At 49.7% G+C, this 15,058-nt stretch overlaps 4 protein-coding genes across 4 annotated transcripts; 1 reads left to right on the top strand and 3 right to left on the bottom strand.

Annotated features, from left to right (window-relative positions):
• Positions 1-150: 150 nt before the first annotated feature.
• Positions 151-2,215, bottom strand: VFPPC_07623 (fungal transcriptional regulatory protein; the record flags this gene model as incomplete). The annotated part of the gene is made up of 6 exons (XM_018286451.1): positions 151-713; positions 763-1,049; positions 1,101-1,334; positions 1,383-1,883; positions 1,934-2,002; positions 2,052-2,215. 6 exons carry the CDS (start codon positions 2,213-2,215, stop codon positions 151-153), a joined length of 1,818 nt encoding a protein of 605 aa, XP_018143090.1.
• Positions 2,216-4,133: 1,918 nt separating this feature from the next.
• VFPPC_17885 (hypothetical protein) lies at positions 4,134-4,544 on the top strand (the record flags this gene model as incomplete). Its single annotated transcript, XM_022429559.1, has 1 exon — positions 4,134-4,544. One exon carries the CDS (start codon positions 4,134-4,136, stop codon positions 4,542-4,544), a length of 411 nt encoding a protein of 136 aa, XP_022285387.1.
• A 2,459-nt stretch (positions 4,545-7,003) lies between these two features.
• VFPPC_07621 (NRPS-like enzyme) lies at positions 7,004-10,378 on the bottom strand (the record flags this gene model as incomplete). The annotated part of the gene is made up of 6 exons (XM_018286450.1): positions 7,004-8,719; positions 8,802-8,895; positions 8,969-9,357; positions 9,446-9,528; positions 9,605-9,739; positions 9,814-10,378. 6 exons carry the CDS (start codon positions 10,376-10,378, stop codon positions 7,004-7,006), a joined length of 2,982 nt encoding a protein of 993 aa, XP_018143089.1.
• Positions 10,379-11,100: 722 nt separating this feature from the next.
• On the bottom strand, positions 11,101-11,445 carry VFPPC_17886 (hypothetical protein; the record flags this gene model as incomplete). The annotated part of the gene is made up of 1 exon (XM_022429560.1): positions 11,101-11,445. One exon carries the CDS (start codon positions 11,443-11,445, stop codon positions 11,101-11,103), a length of 345 nt encoding a protein of 114 aa, XP_022285386.1.
• Positions 11,446-15,058: the final 3,613 nt, after the last annotated feature.

Below are 15,058 nucleotides of genomic sequence, written 5' to 3'. Positions count from 1 at the left end.
TGGATATGGTTGCTTTGACGTGATGTACTCTTCAATATACTTTTCAACATTATTTTTGATTCTAAATACCATTCCATGAACTGCCTGGAAATGACGGCATCCCCAAGTCAGACATGGACATCAAATCGGGCCAAAACTCAAAATCCAGCCTCACATCTGGCCAAGCCGCATTGTCCATTGGTACCTGACTTGCTCGTCTGCATTTTCTTCAGATTGAGGTTGGACATCTTGGCCCCCAGTCTTAGATAAATACCACTGCCGAATCCACCTCAGTCTACTCGTGTAATGACACCCCCTGTTGTCACAATCCTCCTTGAGCCTCCTCTTCCGATTCTTCTCTACTGCCCATCTGTCCGCGACTGCAAAATTATCTGCCACCCCTCCCAATGCCGCTCCGAGGTCTAGCCTCTTTCTCGCTACTTCAGGCTGCCAATCCGGCAATGTGTCCAGAAACATGAGGCGACAGCTCGTGACGATTGTGAACGCCAGAAGCGCAGTTCCCGTCAGAGGTAACTGGGATAATTGGACAGACGGTATGGATAGTAGGGCAGCAAATGATTCTCTCGAAGACTCGAGACAGTTTCCTAGTGCGTCGGCGCGGAGAAAAGGCTCGCTTATGAGAGAGTCCGAGTCACTCAGGGGAGGGGTCTTCATGACGAGCGCTGGTTCGTAGAGGCGCATTATTAGGACGCGGTAGCAGGAGGAGAAGATTTCTGGAGATGTTGGTCAGCGAATTTGGTAGGTGGAATTGGATGTGCTTACTGTTTTGCTTGACTATGTCCGGTTGCAGGGCGACAAAGGCGTCTAGTTCGTGACGAACTTGGTTTATGGCCATGTCGAGAGCGGCTCTGTAGGTGCAAGTATCTCGTGTCATGCCCCCTGGCGTGGGGAGGATGCTGTACGCTCGGTCAGCGATGCGTTGTAGTTTGACGAGGGCGACGAGATGGAAATCTGATTCGTGTTCGCGGGCGTCGATGAGGGAATCGCAGCACCGTGAGAGGTAAGGTGTCCATGAGAATTGGGGGCCTCGCTTAAACAATGAGGAGACTCTGCGCTTGTCAGATATGTTTACTAGCTGATTCTTATCGTGATTGACTTACAGTGATGAGAGGTGGTAGAAGCCCAGGACAGCTCGTTTGTCGTCCAACGTGTGCGGGACGCCCAGTCTATACGGAATGCCTTGATGAAGTGCCGTCCACGCCTCGCCGAGGAGGGAGCGGACTGTAGCTGCGCTGGATTCGGGGGACTTGTCGAGCCTTAAGTCCATGACTAGAGCGAATGCTAATTGAAGAAAGTTGGTTGCTTCGGAATTGATGTAGAAGTGAAAGTCGCCCCTTGACATGTGTTAGTTAAGCTGGGAGCAAGACGAGCGGGAGACGAACCATGCTAGATGTATGAGAATCGCTTGCAGGAGGTGCAGGCTCTTCTCCTGTCGAACAATCATGTGCTCGGCTATGTATTGCCGAAACCATGTCTTGACATCCTGTTGGAGGGTGAATGACTGGGGGGCTATCGCCGTCATGATGGCCCAGAATAACCCGGGGCTTTCGGCGTGTAGACTGTGTGGGTTCATGGTAGAAGGGATAAGGACAAAGGGGAAGTTGGGTGCGTATTCTGTAGTGTATATGGATAGGTAGTTTGCTGCTTCTTGGGCGGTTAACTGAAAGCCGGGGACGAGTTGAAAGATTGCCTGGTTCTTGGATCTTGTTGAACGCGGGATGCCGTGTGATTGCGGTGTTTCTTGGACCGGAGCACGGGGACTAGTTTGACAGGTGAATTGGCTTTCTGGCGTCATAGGAGATGGGCCCGTCGGCTGAACTTGTTGATTCTTGGCGAGAAAGGACATTATCCCGTCTATCTTTTGCTCGAGCTGGGCAACACGACTATTTGGATGGTGAGTATAAGGTTTTATAGTTATCAGTAAGTAGCTTACGTGGATTTGCCCCTTTTTCGGCGCTGGGATCGCGCAGGTACATCGCATGTTATGTTCATTCGGGAGCATCTATATCCGTGAGTCCATTGATGGTATCTCGAAGACGGAGGATGTTTACCTTGTACAACTCGTGGTGTCTCCTGAGTCATCTTCTGGCCATCGACACTTCATTTTTAGCCGAGCGCAGTTATTGCATGCTCGGGATTTGGGGGTCGAGGACTCTTGATGCGCCGGGTTTGGCGCATTTGAGCTTGCAGATGTGCTCATTGCGGACTTGTTCATTGCGGGTGCGGTTCTGAGTATGTGGATTTTCGAGAGTTGGGTATCAGGATGCTCTACATGACGCTTGACAGAAGTAGTTCTTTGAATGGATTCGCAGGCCAGCAACAGTACTCGATTGTTATCCCATCAATGGAAAATATGAAGTTGGATGATGATGATAGCACAGGTTGTAATCGGACATCGGAGTTTAATTGACTCCCGGATGATTTACTTGTGATGTTATTGGCCATCAAACGCAACGTGCTCCACTATTGCTTGTGGTCGGTCAGCAATTTGACACCCGATGCCGTATTGCATCTACCTGGTCATCAATTGATTCACTCGAGCAAGTCTTTATTTTACATCTGGTTTAGTGACAGCTCTGGCTGCTATCGCACAATGGAACGGCCGAAGTTGTTTTCATGCGAGTTGGAAACGGAGAAGTTGGCCTTACGTATACGATAAGACAAGCTAGCTACCTGGTTGTCCTTCAAAACCTCGCAACACCAAACCAGGCCAAGCTCTCCTCACGACACAACACTTTGCCAAACTCGAAAACGCAATAGTAGGCTGGACCTACCGGCCTGAGAGAACTGAAATCGAAGCTCTAGCCTGAAGGTGGGTATCAAGACCAAGCAAGCTAGCTATACCCTCTACATGTCGGCGGAATAAACTGCCCGGGCTCAAATCTGACTTGTAACTTTCAGTCCCAACTCAACACGGCAAATCGCGATGCTCAGCTGCCAACTCGTCCTTATCTATCGTGACAATCCTCACAACACCATCCAATCGACACAATCACAAACACTCCCACCACACCAGACGTTTAAAAGAGCCAAGATCTACTACAGCTCAACTACTGTCACCACGCCGAGCCACACTGTCGGGAACACATCCTAGCGTCGGTACTTGTCATCATGAAAAGACACACACCTTCAATCCACGCCATCCAGCAGTGACAATCCCATCAAGTCACTACCTCAGCGGCATGTATCTCCAAAAACTCAATGCTTTCCGCCCGGATGCTGTGACCGCCTTTTCCACAAACAGAACAGGCACCCCTGCACACAAGCGTGTCGACGATCATCGCCCAAACGAGTCCATCGACAAACCCGAATTCGGAGCCACGAACGGGTCAAGAGCCGGCATGGCATGACAGGTAAAATGCACACGCCCTGTGCGAAGCCCAATATATTAGAGGTGCATGAACGTGGTTGTTGGGCCTGCTGCGTCGGTGAGGGTGTCGTCCGACCTACTTCGGTGCTTGACGAGGACATGAATGGACTAGACTGAGCGTTTGGTTTGCCCTTTTCGGGTGGAGAGGTGCTTGGGTAGTGACATGTTGAGGATGATCACTGAGGGGTGCTGGAGATGGTGATGGATACTGGCGTCGGTTTAGAGTGCGGGGTGTTTGTTGGAGGTTCTCGTGATGAACGAAGCTTGCATTCATGCAGATTATAGTTTTGAAAGTGGATGAGATACATGCACATCTGTACAAGGTTGAGGTTGTTAGAATTGCCGCGAGTTTAGCGTTGCTTGTATATCTGAAAGCGTGGCGTACCAAGTTGGGGAGTGGTTGATGGACTTTGCTCGCCAGGCGAGGCAAGCAATTCTGCAACTCGGCGCAACTGGCAACATGTCAATATGCGGCCTGTGACAATAGTTTCCCCGGGTTGAGAATCTGTCATTTATGACGATGCTCCAGCAGCAGCGTTGAGCCAAGGGTATAGCCACGAGCATGTCAGCAGCACTCACAACCAATCAAACGCCTCAATCTAGCTAATACTCTGGATGAGATGCGGGGGAAATGTGATATCTTTTTGTGGAAAGCCAGAATCGATATTGCTGACATGTGGCTTCTTCATGTCATGACATCCCAAATAGAAGGGTATAGTACTTGTCAATGATAACCGTAAATATGTAGGTAAACTTGCACGAGATGCTTTATTCTCCTAATTCAAGCTTATCCCCGATTGACAATGCCGTATTACACCTAGCCGTAAACCGTGCAACCAAACAACATACAACACTTCCGGCCCAGAAAAAGAACCACAACCAACTCCATCACAACAACAAATCACATCTTTCTCCCGCTGGAAACCATAAACCCTGCAACTGCCGAGTTTCCTACCCGCACCGTAGGATGGACAGCGGCCGCCCCGAAGACCGACAGGTCCGCAGGCAAGACATTTCGCTTGAAGCAGCATGTAGATCCGATTATGGTGTATCTCGTGGTTATGATGGAAAAAGCAGTGTGGAACTGTACTGGGGCTATGCAGAGGACGGTTTGTGGTCCGCTTACAAGCGATGCGGTTGTGCGATTACGTGGGCTGACGTGCATGCTGCGTGAGATGAGGTGCCGTTGTGGGAATACCGTGGCAATGAGTTGTGATAATTTCCTATAATAGATGAGTTACGGGGGATATGGGGACAGGGTCCACGGACATGGGTTGTTTGTTTCATTGGTAGGAACTATGTTTGTTGAGTAAGCGACAAACCGTTTAGTTTGTAGGCGTTCTGGGATTGGTCTTGTTCTGTATATTAGTGTTGGAGTTTTCTGAGCATGGACAGGGACTGGTTCATGTGTTCTGGAAGGTCTGTTAATTAGTGTTGTCGAGACAATAGATTCCCTTGGCTTCCTAGAACAAATGGGACCGCTTGTCTACAAGATACAGATCCTCGTCCTGTAGACCGTTACAGTTTCAAGTACTATCCGTGCATGGGACACAAGTCAACAAAGCTATTGTTGCTAAACTTGTACAACTCATAGGTCTAACTGTCACGAGGTTAAGGTACACGTAGACATCCCTACATTCGGATACAGATGCTGTGAATCCGTCCCGTCCTTGGTATCCGGGTCCGATACACTGCAGACAACGGCTCCGGAGATGGCGCAACTCATGCATGACAGCATGAAGAGTCCAACCAACATAACACCTGTCGACTCAACAACAGCGTTTCTTTTTCTCATTCTCATCCTATCCCAGAACAACATCCTTGGTTGCAATACAAACACCACATTGACCCGCCGCCGCATTGCCTCATTGTCTTCACAAGCACATACAACCTCTTGCATCGCGCAGTGCAAGTTTGCCAACTAACTACTCGAACGTAAGCCCGCTCTGTTTGCAGTCTGTGTAGTATCCCGCAAAGAACCATACACAGCGGCCGCTCCGATACTACACATCTAGCAAATTACCCAGCCCAGCACGTTAGTAGCCAAACTCGCAATCCCAGATCCATCAGCCCGGACACCATCTCGACCATGAACCAACAAATTAGCAAAATCGAACCTCTAGAAACATACAACAAACTCACCTCGTAGATTATAAAGCCAGCGACTCTTCCCACGCTTTCTTCCCTCACCATCTTTCCATAAAACCATGTCTTTCCACAGCCACCTCCAGTCCCAACGGGCAGACCGACCGGATCTCCCGCCGCACAAAAAACCCAAACTAACAAGACTATTACACTACATCGCCGTCGTAACATCCACATGCACATCACGAAAAAGCCACAACGGCTCCGACTCCCGGCGCCACTACACACAACTCTCGTGGGTTACAGCGTCAGACGTGACGCTCGTCCCGACGCCGTGCGAGGCTGCAGAGGAGCATCTAAAACTCGGGATAGACTTGCATGCCTTTCAAGACACGTATGTTACACTTGCCGTTGTACGCCCAACACGCGTGCAAGTGGCACATAAACGGACTGTCGGCATACTTAAGCTACGACTAACACATCGGCAGTGACAGACCAACCGTCAACTTTCTGCTGCAAAACCTATCGAGAGCAGCAACCCGCTCCTTAGCACCACTGTGACGGGACATGATGTACAATTTAAAGCCGATGACTGTACGAACAAGTATAAAATAGGGTTTGCCCGATGGAACCTCCCGTTGAGCGACGTCTTGCCGAAAGTGAAGGTGGCTTGCAGCAGAGTAGGGCCATAGGGCAAACATGCATAATCCCACGCGCCACGAATCTCTTCCAGTCAAGTCAGTCACACCCTCTTTGCTGCGGCTAGCCGCCGTCTTCATGTACGGGAACTTTCTTTTCCTGGCACCGGTTTGACGGGTTGGTGGGTGTGGATACTCAAACTGGTCAAGTTCATACATGCGATTTACGATTTTTCATGCACAACGCGGACCCGGCGTCGCGTGTCAACCAACGGGAGGGCTGTGACCCACAAACGGGCCGGGACCCACTCGCATCCGGGATGCGTGGGGCCGCTTCCGTTCGATTCGATTTAAATGCAGATTAGATCCAGATATCCAGATATCCAGATCTGGCATCTACCGACCAGACCAGACCAGACCAGACATGTCACCACGCAATGACCACGACTGCCAAGATAAACTGGAGGTAAACAACTTTAATATGAAATTGCCAAGAAGGCAATGACTCCCGTATACAAAAGACTTTGCCGCTGTGGCTGGTTAACGGACTTCCTGATGCTAAACACGCCGGAACAGACAACTCTGACACACATACCAATGAGGCCAGAAAAGAAAAGAGAAGCAAAGAAATTGCAGAATAAGAAAAGAAAAAAAAAAGCAACGCAGTTTGCCTCCCATGTCAAAATCATCAAAGCTTCTCCCCGAGCTTCATGCACCATGCCGCACAGATGATAACAAAAAACAAAAAAAAAACGAGAGAGGCCAGATTGCTTGGGCCTCAGCCACCAACCGCTCCATTCCGCTCCAACATAGGAAAGTATACAGAGAGTGATAGGGTATCAAACAAAAGCAAGTTTGCGACAAAGAAATCTTGCAAATGACGTCGAAAATGTGAGCGCAGCGCGGTATCTTAACTGTCCCAGATGGCGCCATAAGCGGGAACCCCCCGAGTTTCGAGACCGTAGACTACCTTCTTGGTAATCTTTTCATTAGCAATAATAATTACAGCTTCGGCTCGAAAGTCTTTAACCAAATTATAGCCCATCTTTACCAAGTCTGGGCGACCTTTTTGCTTCGTATCGTGAATGACTGCATCTGGAATAGATCCATAAATGGTGTCGAGAACCTTCTTTCCAAATGTCTTCTCGGGATTAGGAGTCGACCAAATGAGCTGGGTTGGGCAACTGGGTTGGCCAATGTGGCCGAGTAACGGGCCAATTCCAGAGCCGGTGGCGATGATGACAATACGATTAAACAATGTAGCAATTCTCATTACGCCGCAGGTTGGTAGGCCGCGCACCCACAGCTGGGTAGGCGGGTTGCGGATACAATCCTTTGTCCAGTCACCAGCGTTTGAAACGACGAGAGAGTACCCAGGCTTGTCCGCAATCATTGTAGGTTCTGAGGCCGGAATGGTAGCAAAAGAGTGCCACTCAAGAAGTGGTCTTTTCGAAATGCGCGTGAAGCTGCCGTTGACGGGAACTGTGTAGTCAAACGACAGAACTATGGCGTGATCAGAGAGCGGAACGGCATTGACAGGGACCTTGCGCAACCAGAACCAAGACGAGGCAATGCTGCAGGTGGCCACACCAAGCATCCAAAATCCTGGTGTTTTGACCAACGCAAGACCAAAGTCTTCACCGGCAGGTGTAACGTCGCGGACCGACAACATGGTTCGCACCCAAAATAGAGCCAGGGCCGTCCAGCCAACGAACCGATGGATCCGCTCAAACTGGTCATGGTACTTCTTCCGGAATGTAGGATAGGCAAATCCAACCAAGCCGCAGCATATAACACACAACATCCATGAAACCACCAGAGTTGCAATCGAGTCATTCGTCTTGTTTTGCGTATACGCAACTGTTGACCGGAATGTGGATCCGAGAAGCCACGAGGTAGCGCACACTCCAGCGCCGGAATGGAGGCCACCAAGATGGTAAATCTTTGCAAAACGCTTCCTCATCCAGAGAGGCGCGGATTTGGGAAGAGAGCAGGTAATTGTATATAGAATGTTGATGACCACGTCCTGACGGACCAACACCGCAAGCACCAAGTTGGCGGCAGTGAGAGTGGCCAACCATTCTGGTTCTGCATTTACCAAAAGTAGGGCGATGAGGGCACCGACATTGAGAAGCCCAATAATACTAAAAAGAGATCGGTAAACAATAGCAATGCGATGTCGGAAGCCTCGTAAATGTTTGGGGAGTTTCTTGTCTGGGATCTCCCTTGTGAGGTCGAGCTTCTCCCCTTCCGAAACTGTAAAGGTAGAGGACGAGGATACTGATCTAACCTCGGCCAGGGTACTCTGGTCGCTACCGATGGCTGCTTCCACGTCGTAGTTTTCTGCCTTTTCGATTGGCTCAGGTGCAACTGCCATAAGACGCAGTGCGTTCTTGTCAATCTTGCCATTTGCCGTGGTCGGGAACACTTCGAGTTGGTGAATCTTGGACGGAATGGCGTAGTAGGGCTGCGATTTTCTCGTGTGAGCGAGGATCGATTCCACATCTTGCCCTAATGGGGTTGTGAACCCATGTATGTCTCCCTTGATCAGAAGTGTTGCTGCGCGGGTTACTCCAGGGGCGGAAGCCAATGAAGTTGAGATGCCGTCAAGTTCCACTCGGAAGCCCTAAAAAAATTGGGAGATACATGTTAGTTTTGGAACGTGTCGATTGTATGACTGTCGCCTTGTTAATCTCTTATTTGCATACCTTGACCTTGACCTGATCATCGACTCGGCCGAGGATGTCAATATTACCATCAGCTCTCCACCTCCCGAGGTCGCCCGTGCAATACATGTTCGATCTATATAAGTGAGACATCTCATTAGCGGCCTTCCCTCATGCCAATCGTGTGGATTATTCCAGTCTCTTCTTACCCATCGTTCGCAAATGGATCTGGAATGTAAGTCTCCTTTGTCTTGGATTCAAGACCCACGTAGCCACGAGTTACGCCGTGGCCGCCTGCCCACATCACACCAGCCACACCCAAGGGAACGGGTCGGCCGTCTTTGTCTAAAATGTAAACCGAGTTGTTGGGGGTCGGCCGGCCAATGGAAATAGGTTCACCAGCGACATGCTTCGACATTGTATTTACAATGGTTGTTTCGGTGGGCCCGCAACAGTTCCAGTACGTTGCGTGTGTTGCCCAGAGGTCGGCAAGATCCTGCGAAGTCGGTTCTCCAGCGGTGGCAACAGTCTTGATCTTGGGATACAGCTTGGGATGATACTTTGATAAGATGGTTGGGGTACAAATGAGGACATCGAGCTGTAAGGAGAAGCCATCTCTGTCAGCGAAAAAGGGGAAATGCAAACAAATAAATCCGTTGACACCTGTGGTCTTGCCGAGCACTTACCTCGCGTATTGTTGGTTCCCAGTTTGAACCTCTCAGAATAAGAGTGCCACCATTACACAGACAGGAAAAGATTTCCCAAGCCGCTACAGCAGCAGTCAGCATGTTGGTTCTGCATTTGAACAAGTTAACCTGCTACTACAAGCAGGCAACAAAACGTACCCATATCGAAGCTGATGTTGAGAACTTGGCCAACAGACATTCCCGGCTGGACACCCAAACCTCCGGGAGACAGACACACCAAGTTGGTGACATTTTTGTGCGTAACATCGACACCTTTTGGCTTTCCGGTAGTTCCTGAGAATGATTCAGTAGCCATTCTACGAAAAGTGACAACGAGGTTCAGAACCGAGTATAAGCATAGGACGAACCAGATGTGTAGATAACGTAGCATCCTGCATCAGGCGATGCAAGATCAATCCAAGCATCCGGTGCGATATCCTCGTCATCTGGGATTTTTGTTTGCTCAATAACTATAGGGCTGAGTTCGGGCAGAAGCTTTCGGATGCGATCTTCGGTGGATGAGATGCAGAGAACGTTTTGTCCGCCACATTGTTCTGCAACATACTTGATAGTAGAATCGGGAACCACGCCACCATCAAGGGGAACGTATTGTGCACCACATGACAGAATAGCTAATATACCAATCACCATCTCAGCCCCTCGCTTGACGACTAGTGGGACGGATTGGTGAGGGCCGACGCCCAATCTTCGAAGACGACTTGCAAGTGATTGGACATGAATAGCTAGCTCCCGGTATGTGAGCACTCTTTCTGTGTCAGTAGAGAGATCCCTGATGGCTTTGACAGAGGGAATGACACAAGCATGGTGAAAGAAAGCAGCAGTGACTGTAGAGAAAGGACAGTATACTGCTTCACCATGAGTGAAGTCGGCTGTGGGTAGGGTAGAGGTGTGAGATTTCCTAGAGTCGTTCATGTTGACGACTGAGGGCAACTCTAAAGTGGAGTAGGGGAATAGGAATATAGAGAAAGAACCTTGAACTTCTACCTTTCATCCAGGTGACAGATTGTGGAAGCGGCCCTTTATATAGTTTTGGACACATTCCCTGAGCTCGTTTGCCATGGTTCTCCTCACCAAGGGCACAACCTCCATGTCCCCGGGCAACTCGGTCATATCGACGGGCCATTGAGGAAGGCTGTGGGAAGCTGCTGGGTGAGAATACTTGCATCTCGGATCCTAGGCTGGTACATTGTGTTGGGCCCGCAGACGGAGAAGCTACATAATACATGAGTACGCATGTCGTTGGACCGGGGTAACCGTTTTGTGGCCAAATGAATCAGTTGAACCCAGGGAGCATGGACACACATGGGTCCAAAATGGCTACCGACAATTTCTTGGAGCCGTGAGCATAGAAAATGAGTAGCCGTAGAGGACCGATCGTACACCTCAAAAATAATGCAGACTGAAGGGCAAGTTGGACCATAATTCCTCAATGGGTACACGCCCCCCTCAGCAAGCAAAGAGGCTTGTGCTATTCGTGCAGGCCCCCCGCGGGTGCTCGACCTGGGATGGAATTTGTTACTTGGTTAGCAATTTTTTCACTCCGTCTTCTTCTTCTTCTTCTTCTCCCTTTTTTTTTTTTTTTTTTTTTTTTAAGGAATCCGAATCGTAAGTCGTTGCGTTTGTTCAGTTCAGGCTCAAGCACAACGTTTTGTTGCTTTGGCGAGGGTTGTTTGTTTGTTTGTCTTATTCAGCCGCCGCCCATACTTTGGAAGACCTAGAAATAGTATAAAATCCTCCCAAATTAGCACAGAGAAGCATTTGGCATTCTCTCGTAAACCACGACGTTCTATATGGAGTCGGCTTTGTCTCTCATACAACTGATGGCAGAAAATGGGTTGATTCTTTGTGGGCAGCTCAAAAGGACTTGAGATAATTATCTCGTCCAAGATCCGGAGGGGGGTGCGACCATGTCCAAGTCGGCGGGGTGAGCCTAAAACCACGGCCCTCTGGCCGAATGGAAAATTAGTGTAGGCGGACATGCAATCCCCGTGTAGAATTCCAATGCTAACAACCCAAGGTCCCAAATGGGTAAGCAGAGATGGATACTTCGGCCAAAAGTAGAGGGCGTAACAAGACTCATAACTTGACAAGGGTGCTTGTCCAGTCGATAGTTCACAAAACTCGATCACGCAGTCTCTTCGCGGTGAGACAGGCAGGTATCTCAAGTTAGCCTTGCTCCGCCAAATCGCTCGGGATGGGTGAACGAATGGAGGGGTAAAAGAATGGTCTGCCCATGGATGGAGAATCTCGGTATGGTACGCTCATGTGGGATAGGGTGGTTCTCGTCCAGACATGGCCGGAAGTATCCATGTCATATTGCAGATGCGGACGAGGTCCAGCCTGGCTGCTTCTTGGTGTGCGTCGCCTTCCTTGCCCATGGCGGCTGTTCCGCATCGCACAAGAGAGTCTTCAAGTCTCATTCAGTTGCACAAACCCCCCACACACCACCAACACCAGCACCAGAACACCACGATTCCGGGTAGACAGGCAGGGATGGGTGTGGCTTATTGAAGGAACCAGTGGCCGTGAGGTCCACTCGGCCGGTACCACAATAGCTGAAGCATTTAGCCACCATTGATGGGTTGAGATTGTATCCAGATTTGCGTTGGGAGCGGACGGCGAGGATTGGCGTACATGCGAGCCTCGAAGAGTGCAGATTTTTGCGTTGATTACATATGCACATACGTTTAGGATGTGCGTGGGATGGAGTGTTGAAAGACAGTAGCGATGCGCAACGAGCAGTTGAGGCATGCGTGGCGCCAAGCCTGCATGATCTCTCTTGTCTATGTGCTGAAGAATGAGTTATGGCAGGTCAATCGGCCGATCAACGTGGCTTTGGCGCTTGTAGCATACTGTACAGTCAGCGTGGATGCTGAGTCGAGCAATCATGTCAGAGACTGTTTCGGTTATCTGGTTAACCCTTGAATTTGGCCCTTGCTCGGTCTAGTGACCCTTGATGGCCTGATTGTAAATGTGGTGCTCGAAGGCTTGGCTCCAACTCTGTTGTGACTCGGCTTTGTCTTGCTTTCTTCTTCCGGGTTTCTACCCAGACACATGGAATATTGAGAAGCCCGTCTGGTGGGTAATTCGAGGTCGCCGTCGCCGTAAAAACGGGGCATGCAGTAGTAGAAGCGTTTGTGTCCCTTCTTCTGTCGGCCGGCCGCAATCATCATGACACCCTCAACATTTTAGTCGTCATCTTGTGTCTGTTCCTGAGCCGCCGGCCCCTCCAAACCCGTGGTCTGTGGAACGAGCAATGCAGGTCCGGCGTAAGTTAACTCAGACGAAAGAAAGTTTGCGGATGAGGGCTGCCACACGGATCTGTTGGGATAGTCTATGTTTAGCAAGAAAGAAGTTTCGCCATTGGCAGATATAAATGAAGTGATAGATGATTGTGTGTTGGTGCGTCAGGCAGGGTGATGAGGAGAACAACAGCAAAGTCTGGATGCGTCTGCTGCAAGTGGCCGGGGTCTTGTCTGGTTTGGTCCAATGTCTGCCTAGGAAGGTACGGAGTACAGCCCGCAACATTGAATGGACCGACCAGCCTGGCATGACAATGCAACTACAGGTACTGGGCACAATCGGACGTTTAGTCTTGTTATTTCATGGTTTGTGGCCAGCGGGCTTTTTGATTGCTGCACGTCAAATCCCGCCCTGTGCATTCAAGAGGAGATCCAATGTATTGTTTTGCCCGTTTGAATCGAACGGCTGCATCCAATCCCATTAACTTGGCAGTTATTGTTGTCCACCGTTCGGTGCCTGGTTTTTCGAGTAGTCTCAAGTTGACGACCTACTAGGTACGTAGCCAGGCATTGAAACGACTTGCCAGCCAGTGTGAGTTACTGCTGCCAGCTGTGGCCAGCTGGTCAACTGGTGCCAACCGCCAACCCACAGACTACCTACCTACCTAGGTACCTAGGTACCTACCTAGGTAGGTACTCAAGTACCCGCCGTCTACCCCAGTGCCGCCAGAAGACCTGCAACAACAGCCTGCCGTTTTCGAAAGATTGGCACACTTATGTCCTCCAATTGTCAGGTCAACTGGTCCTTTGTTTTATCCCGCTCCTTCCTTCTTGCCCTACCAGCCTCAGTCCGCAGTCCTCTCTGGGCTCCTTTGTCATTGCAATATACAACACTTTTTGCCCCTGTAGAGCATATAGTATGTGCATCTCCTCCTGTGACAGAAGTGCCTACCTGATCATCGCCATGGATGAATGGCCTGCTTTCAAAGACCTGCTTGATACTGCTTCCACATGCGCTGCTCGCAGGAGATGATGCAGACCAGATGACTCGATACGGAGTACTCCGTACATGTCTGGTAATTGACATCTAAGGAAGGCGCTACACACTACTGCCGTGTCAAGTTTTCCCCGCCTTCCAAAGTTGACACTTTGTGCCTGCCCTTGTCTATTGCCTGTGGTCCCATGTCGTCCATGTTGTCTTTCTGTCAGACTTCATGTTTGTCTGTGACTCCAGAAAATTAATCCCAGTAGCCCCGGCTCGCGATGCTCACGTGTAGCTACATTTGGCATGACTAGACCGGACGTTCGACGCAAAGGCGGAGAAGATTCTGAAGCTCGAGGCTGAGAAACCCAGTCTGATCAAACGACTGATTGAGACCTTGTCGTCATCCACAATATGGACGGCATTTTTGGTGAGTGCGACCTGAGTCCATCACATTAAACTGTCTCTCTTGTGTCCTCAATTATTGCTCTCATCCCAGCAAGCGTCTTTTTTGCCGACATCTGGACACTCTGACGTCGCTTGTGTACCCGAAGAGTTTCAATTTTACAACTTGTTCCTGTCTGCGGGCGGGCACTCATGTCCACCGTTTTGACCCAGATGCCGTTCATGTCAAAGTACGCCTCTGCAGCCGCAAATGACTTGTTCGATTTTCTCTCAAAATTGAAGATTATTGCTTCACAGATTTGTTTACGCATCCGCAATGGCAAATTGACCGAGGCCAAATCTGGCCAATCTCCAATTTTTGCAGGTGGCTGGTCTAATGCCGTATCTTCACTTTTATACCTACATGCGCCGTATAACCCGCATCTTTGTCGGCCCCATTGACTCCATCGACGGACTCCATCTATCTGCATCAGCATGCCCCCTCCGCCTATCACCAAGCTGTTGAATTGGTGTAAACCATTTAGGTCCGTCGCCAGTTTGGTCAGCCATCAAATAACTTTGTCGTTGCTTCCCAATACTTGTTTCGTTGTGCCCTCTGCGCATTGAGCATCCCGCGACGAGCATTGCTCTTCTTTCCCAAACAAAACTAACATCCTTTTGTCTAGGTCTACAAAGCTGTCTCCATCCCCCTACCGCTGGTTGGAAATCTACAACTCGCTGCAGCTTCTCCATTGATAGCAATCGTTTACTTTGCTTGCTCGTTGGTTTTCATTTGCTACCAGGTGAGGAAAGCGACCCAAATCCAAGACAAACAGACAGACCGTGGAGACGTATACGGTCCTACATATACCGAACCCCCCACACCATCCTCCTCCCACCCATTCATCACCATCATCACCTTTCCAGGTTCAAAACTTACATCTGTATCTGTGCCAGAAGAAAAGCAAATGTCCATCACCAACA

This window comes from Pochonia chlamydosporia, chromosome 4 (assembly GCF_001653235.2).
Source record: "Pochonia chlamydosporia 170 chromosome 4, whole genome shotgun sequence".
Lineage (NCBI taxonomy): Eukaryota > Fungi > Ascomycota > Sordariomycetes > Hypocreales > Clavicipitaceae > Pochonia > Pochonia chlamydosporia.
Note: the sequence above shows the minus strand (reverse complement) of the source record. Positions and strands in the feature narration are given on the sequence as shown.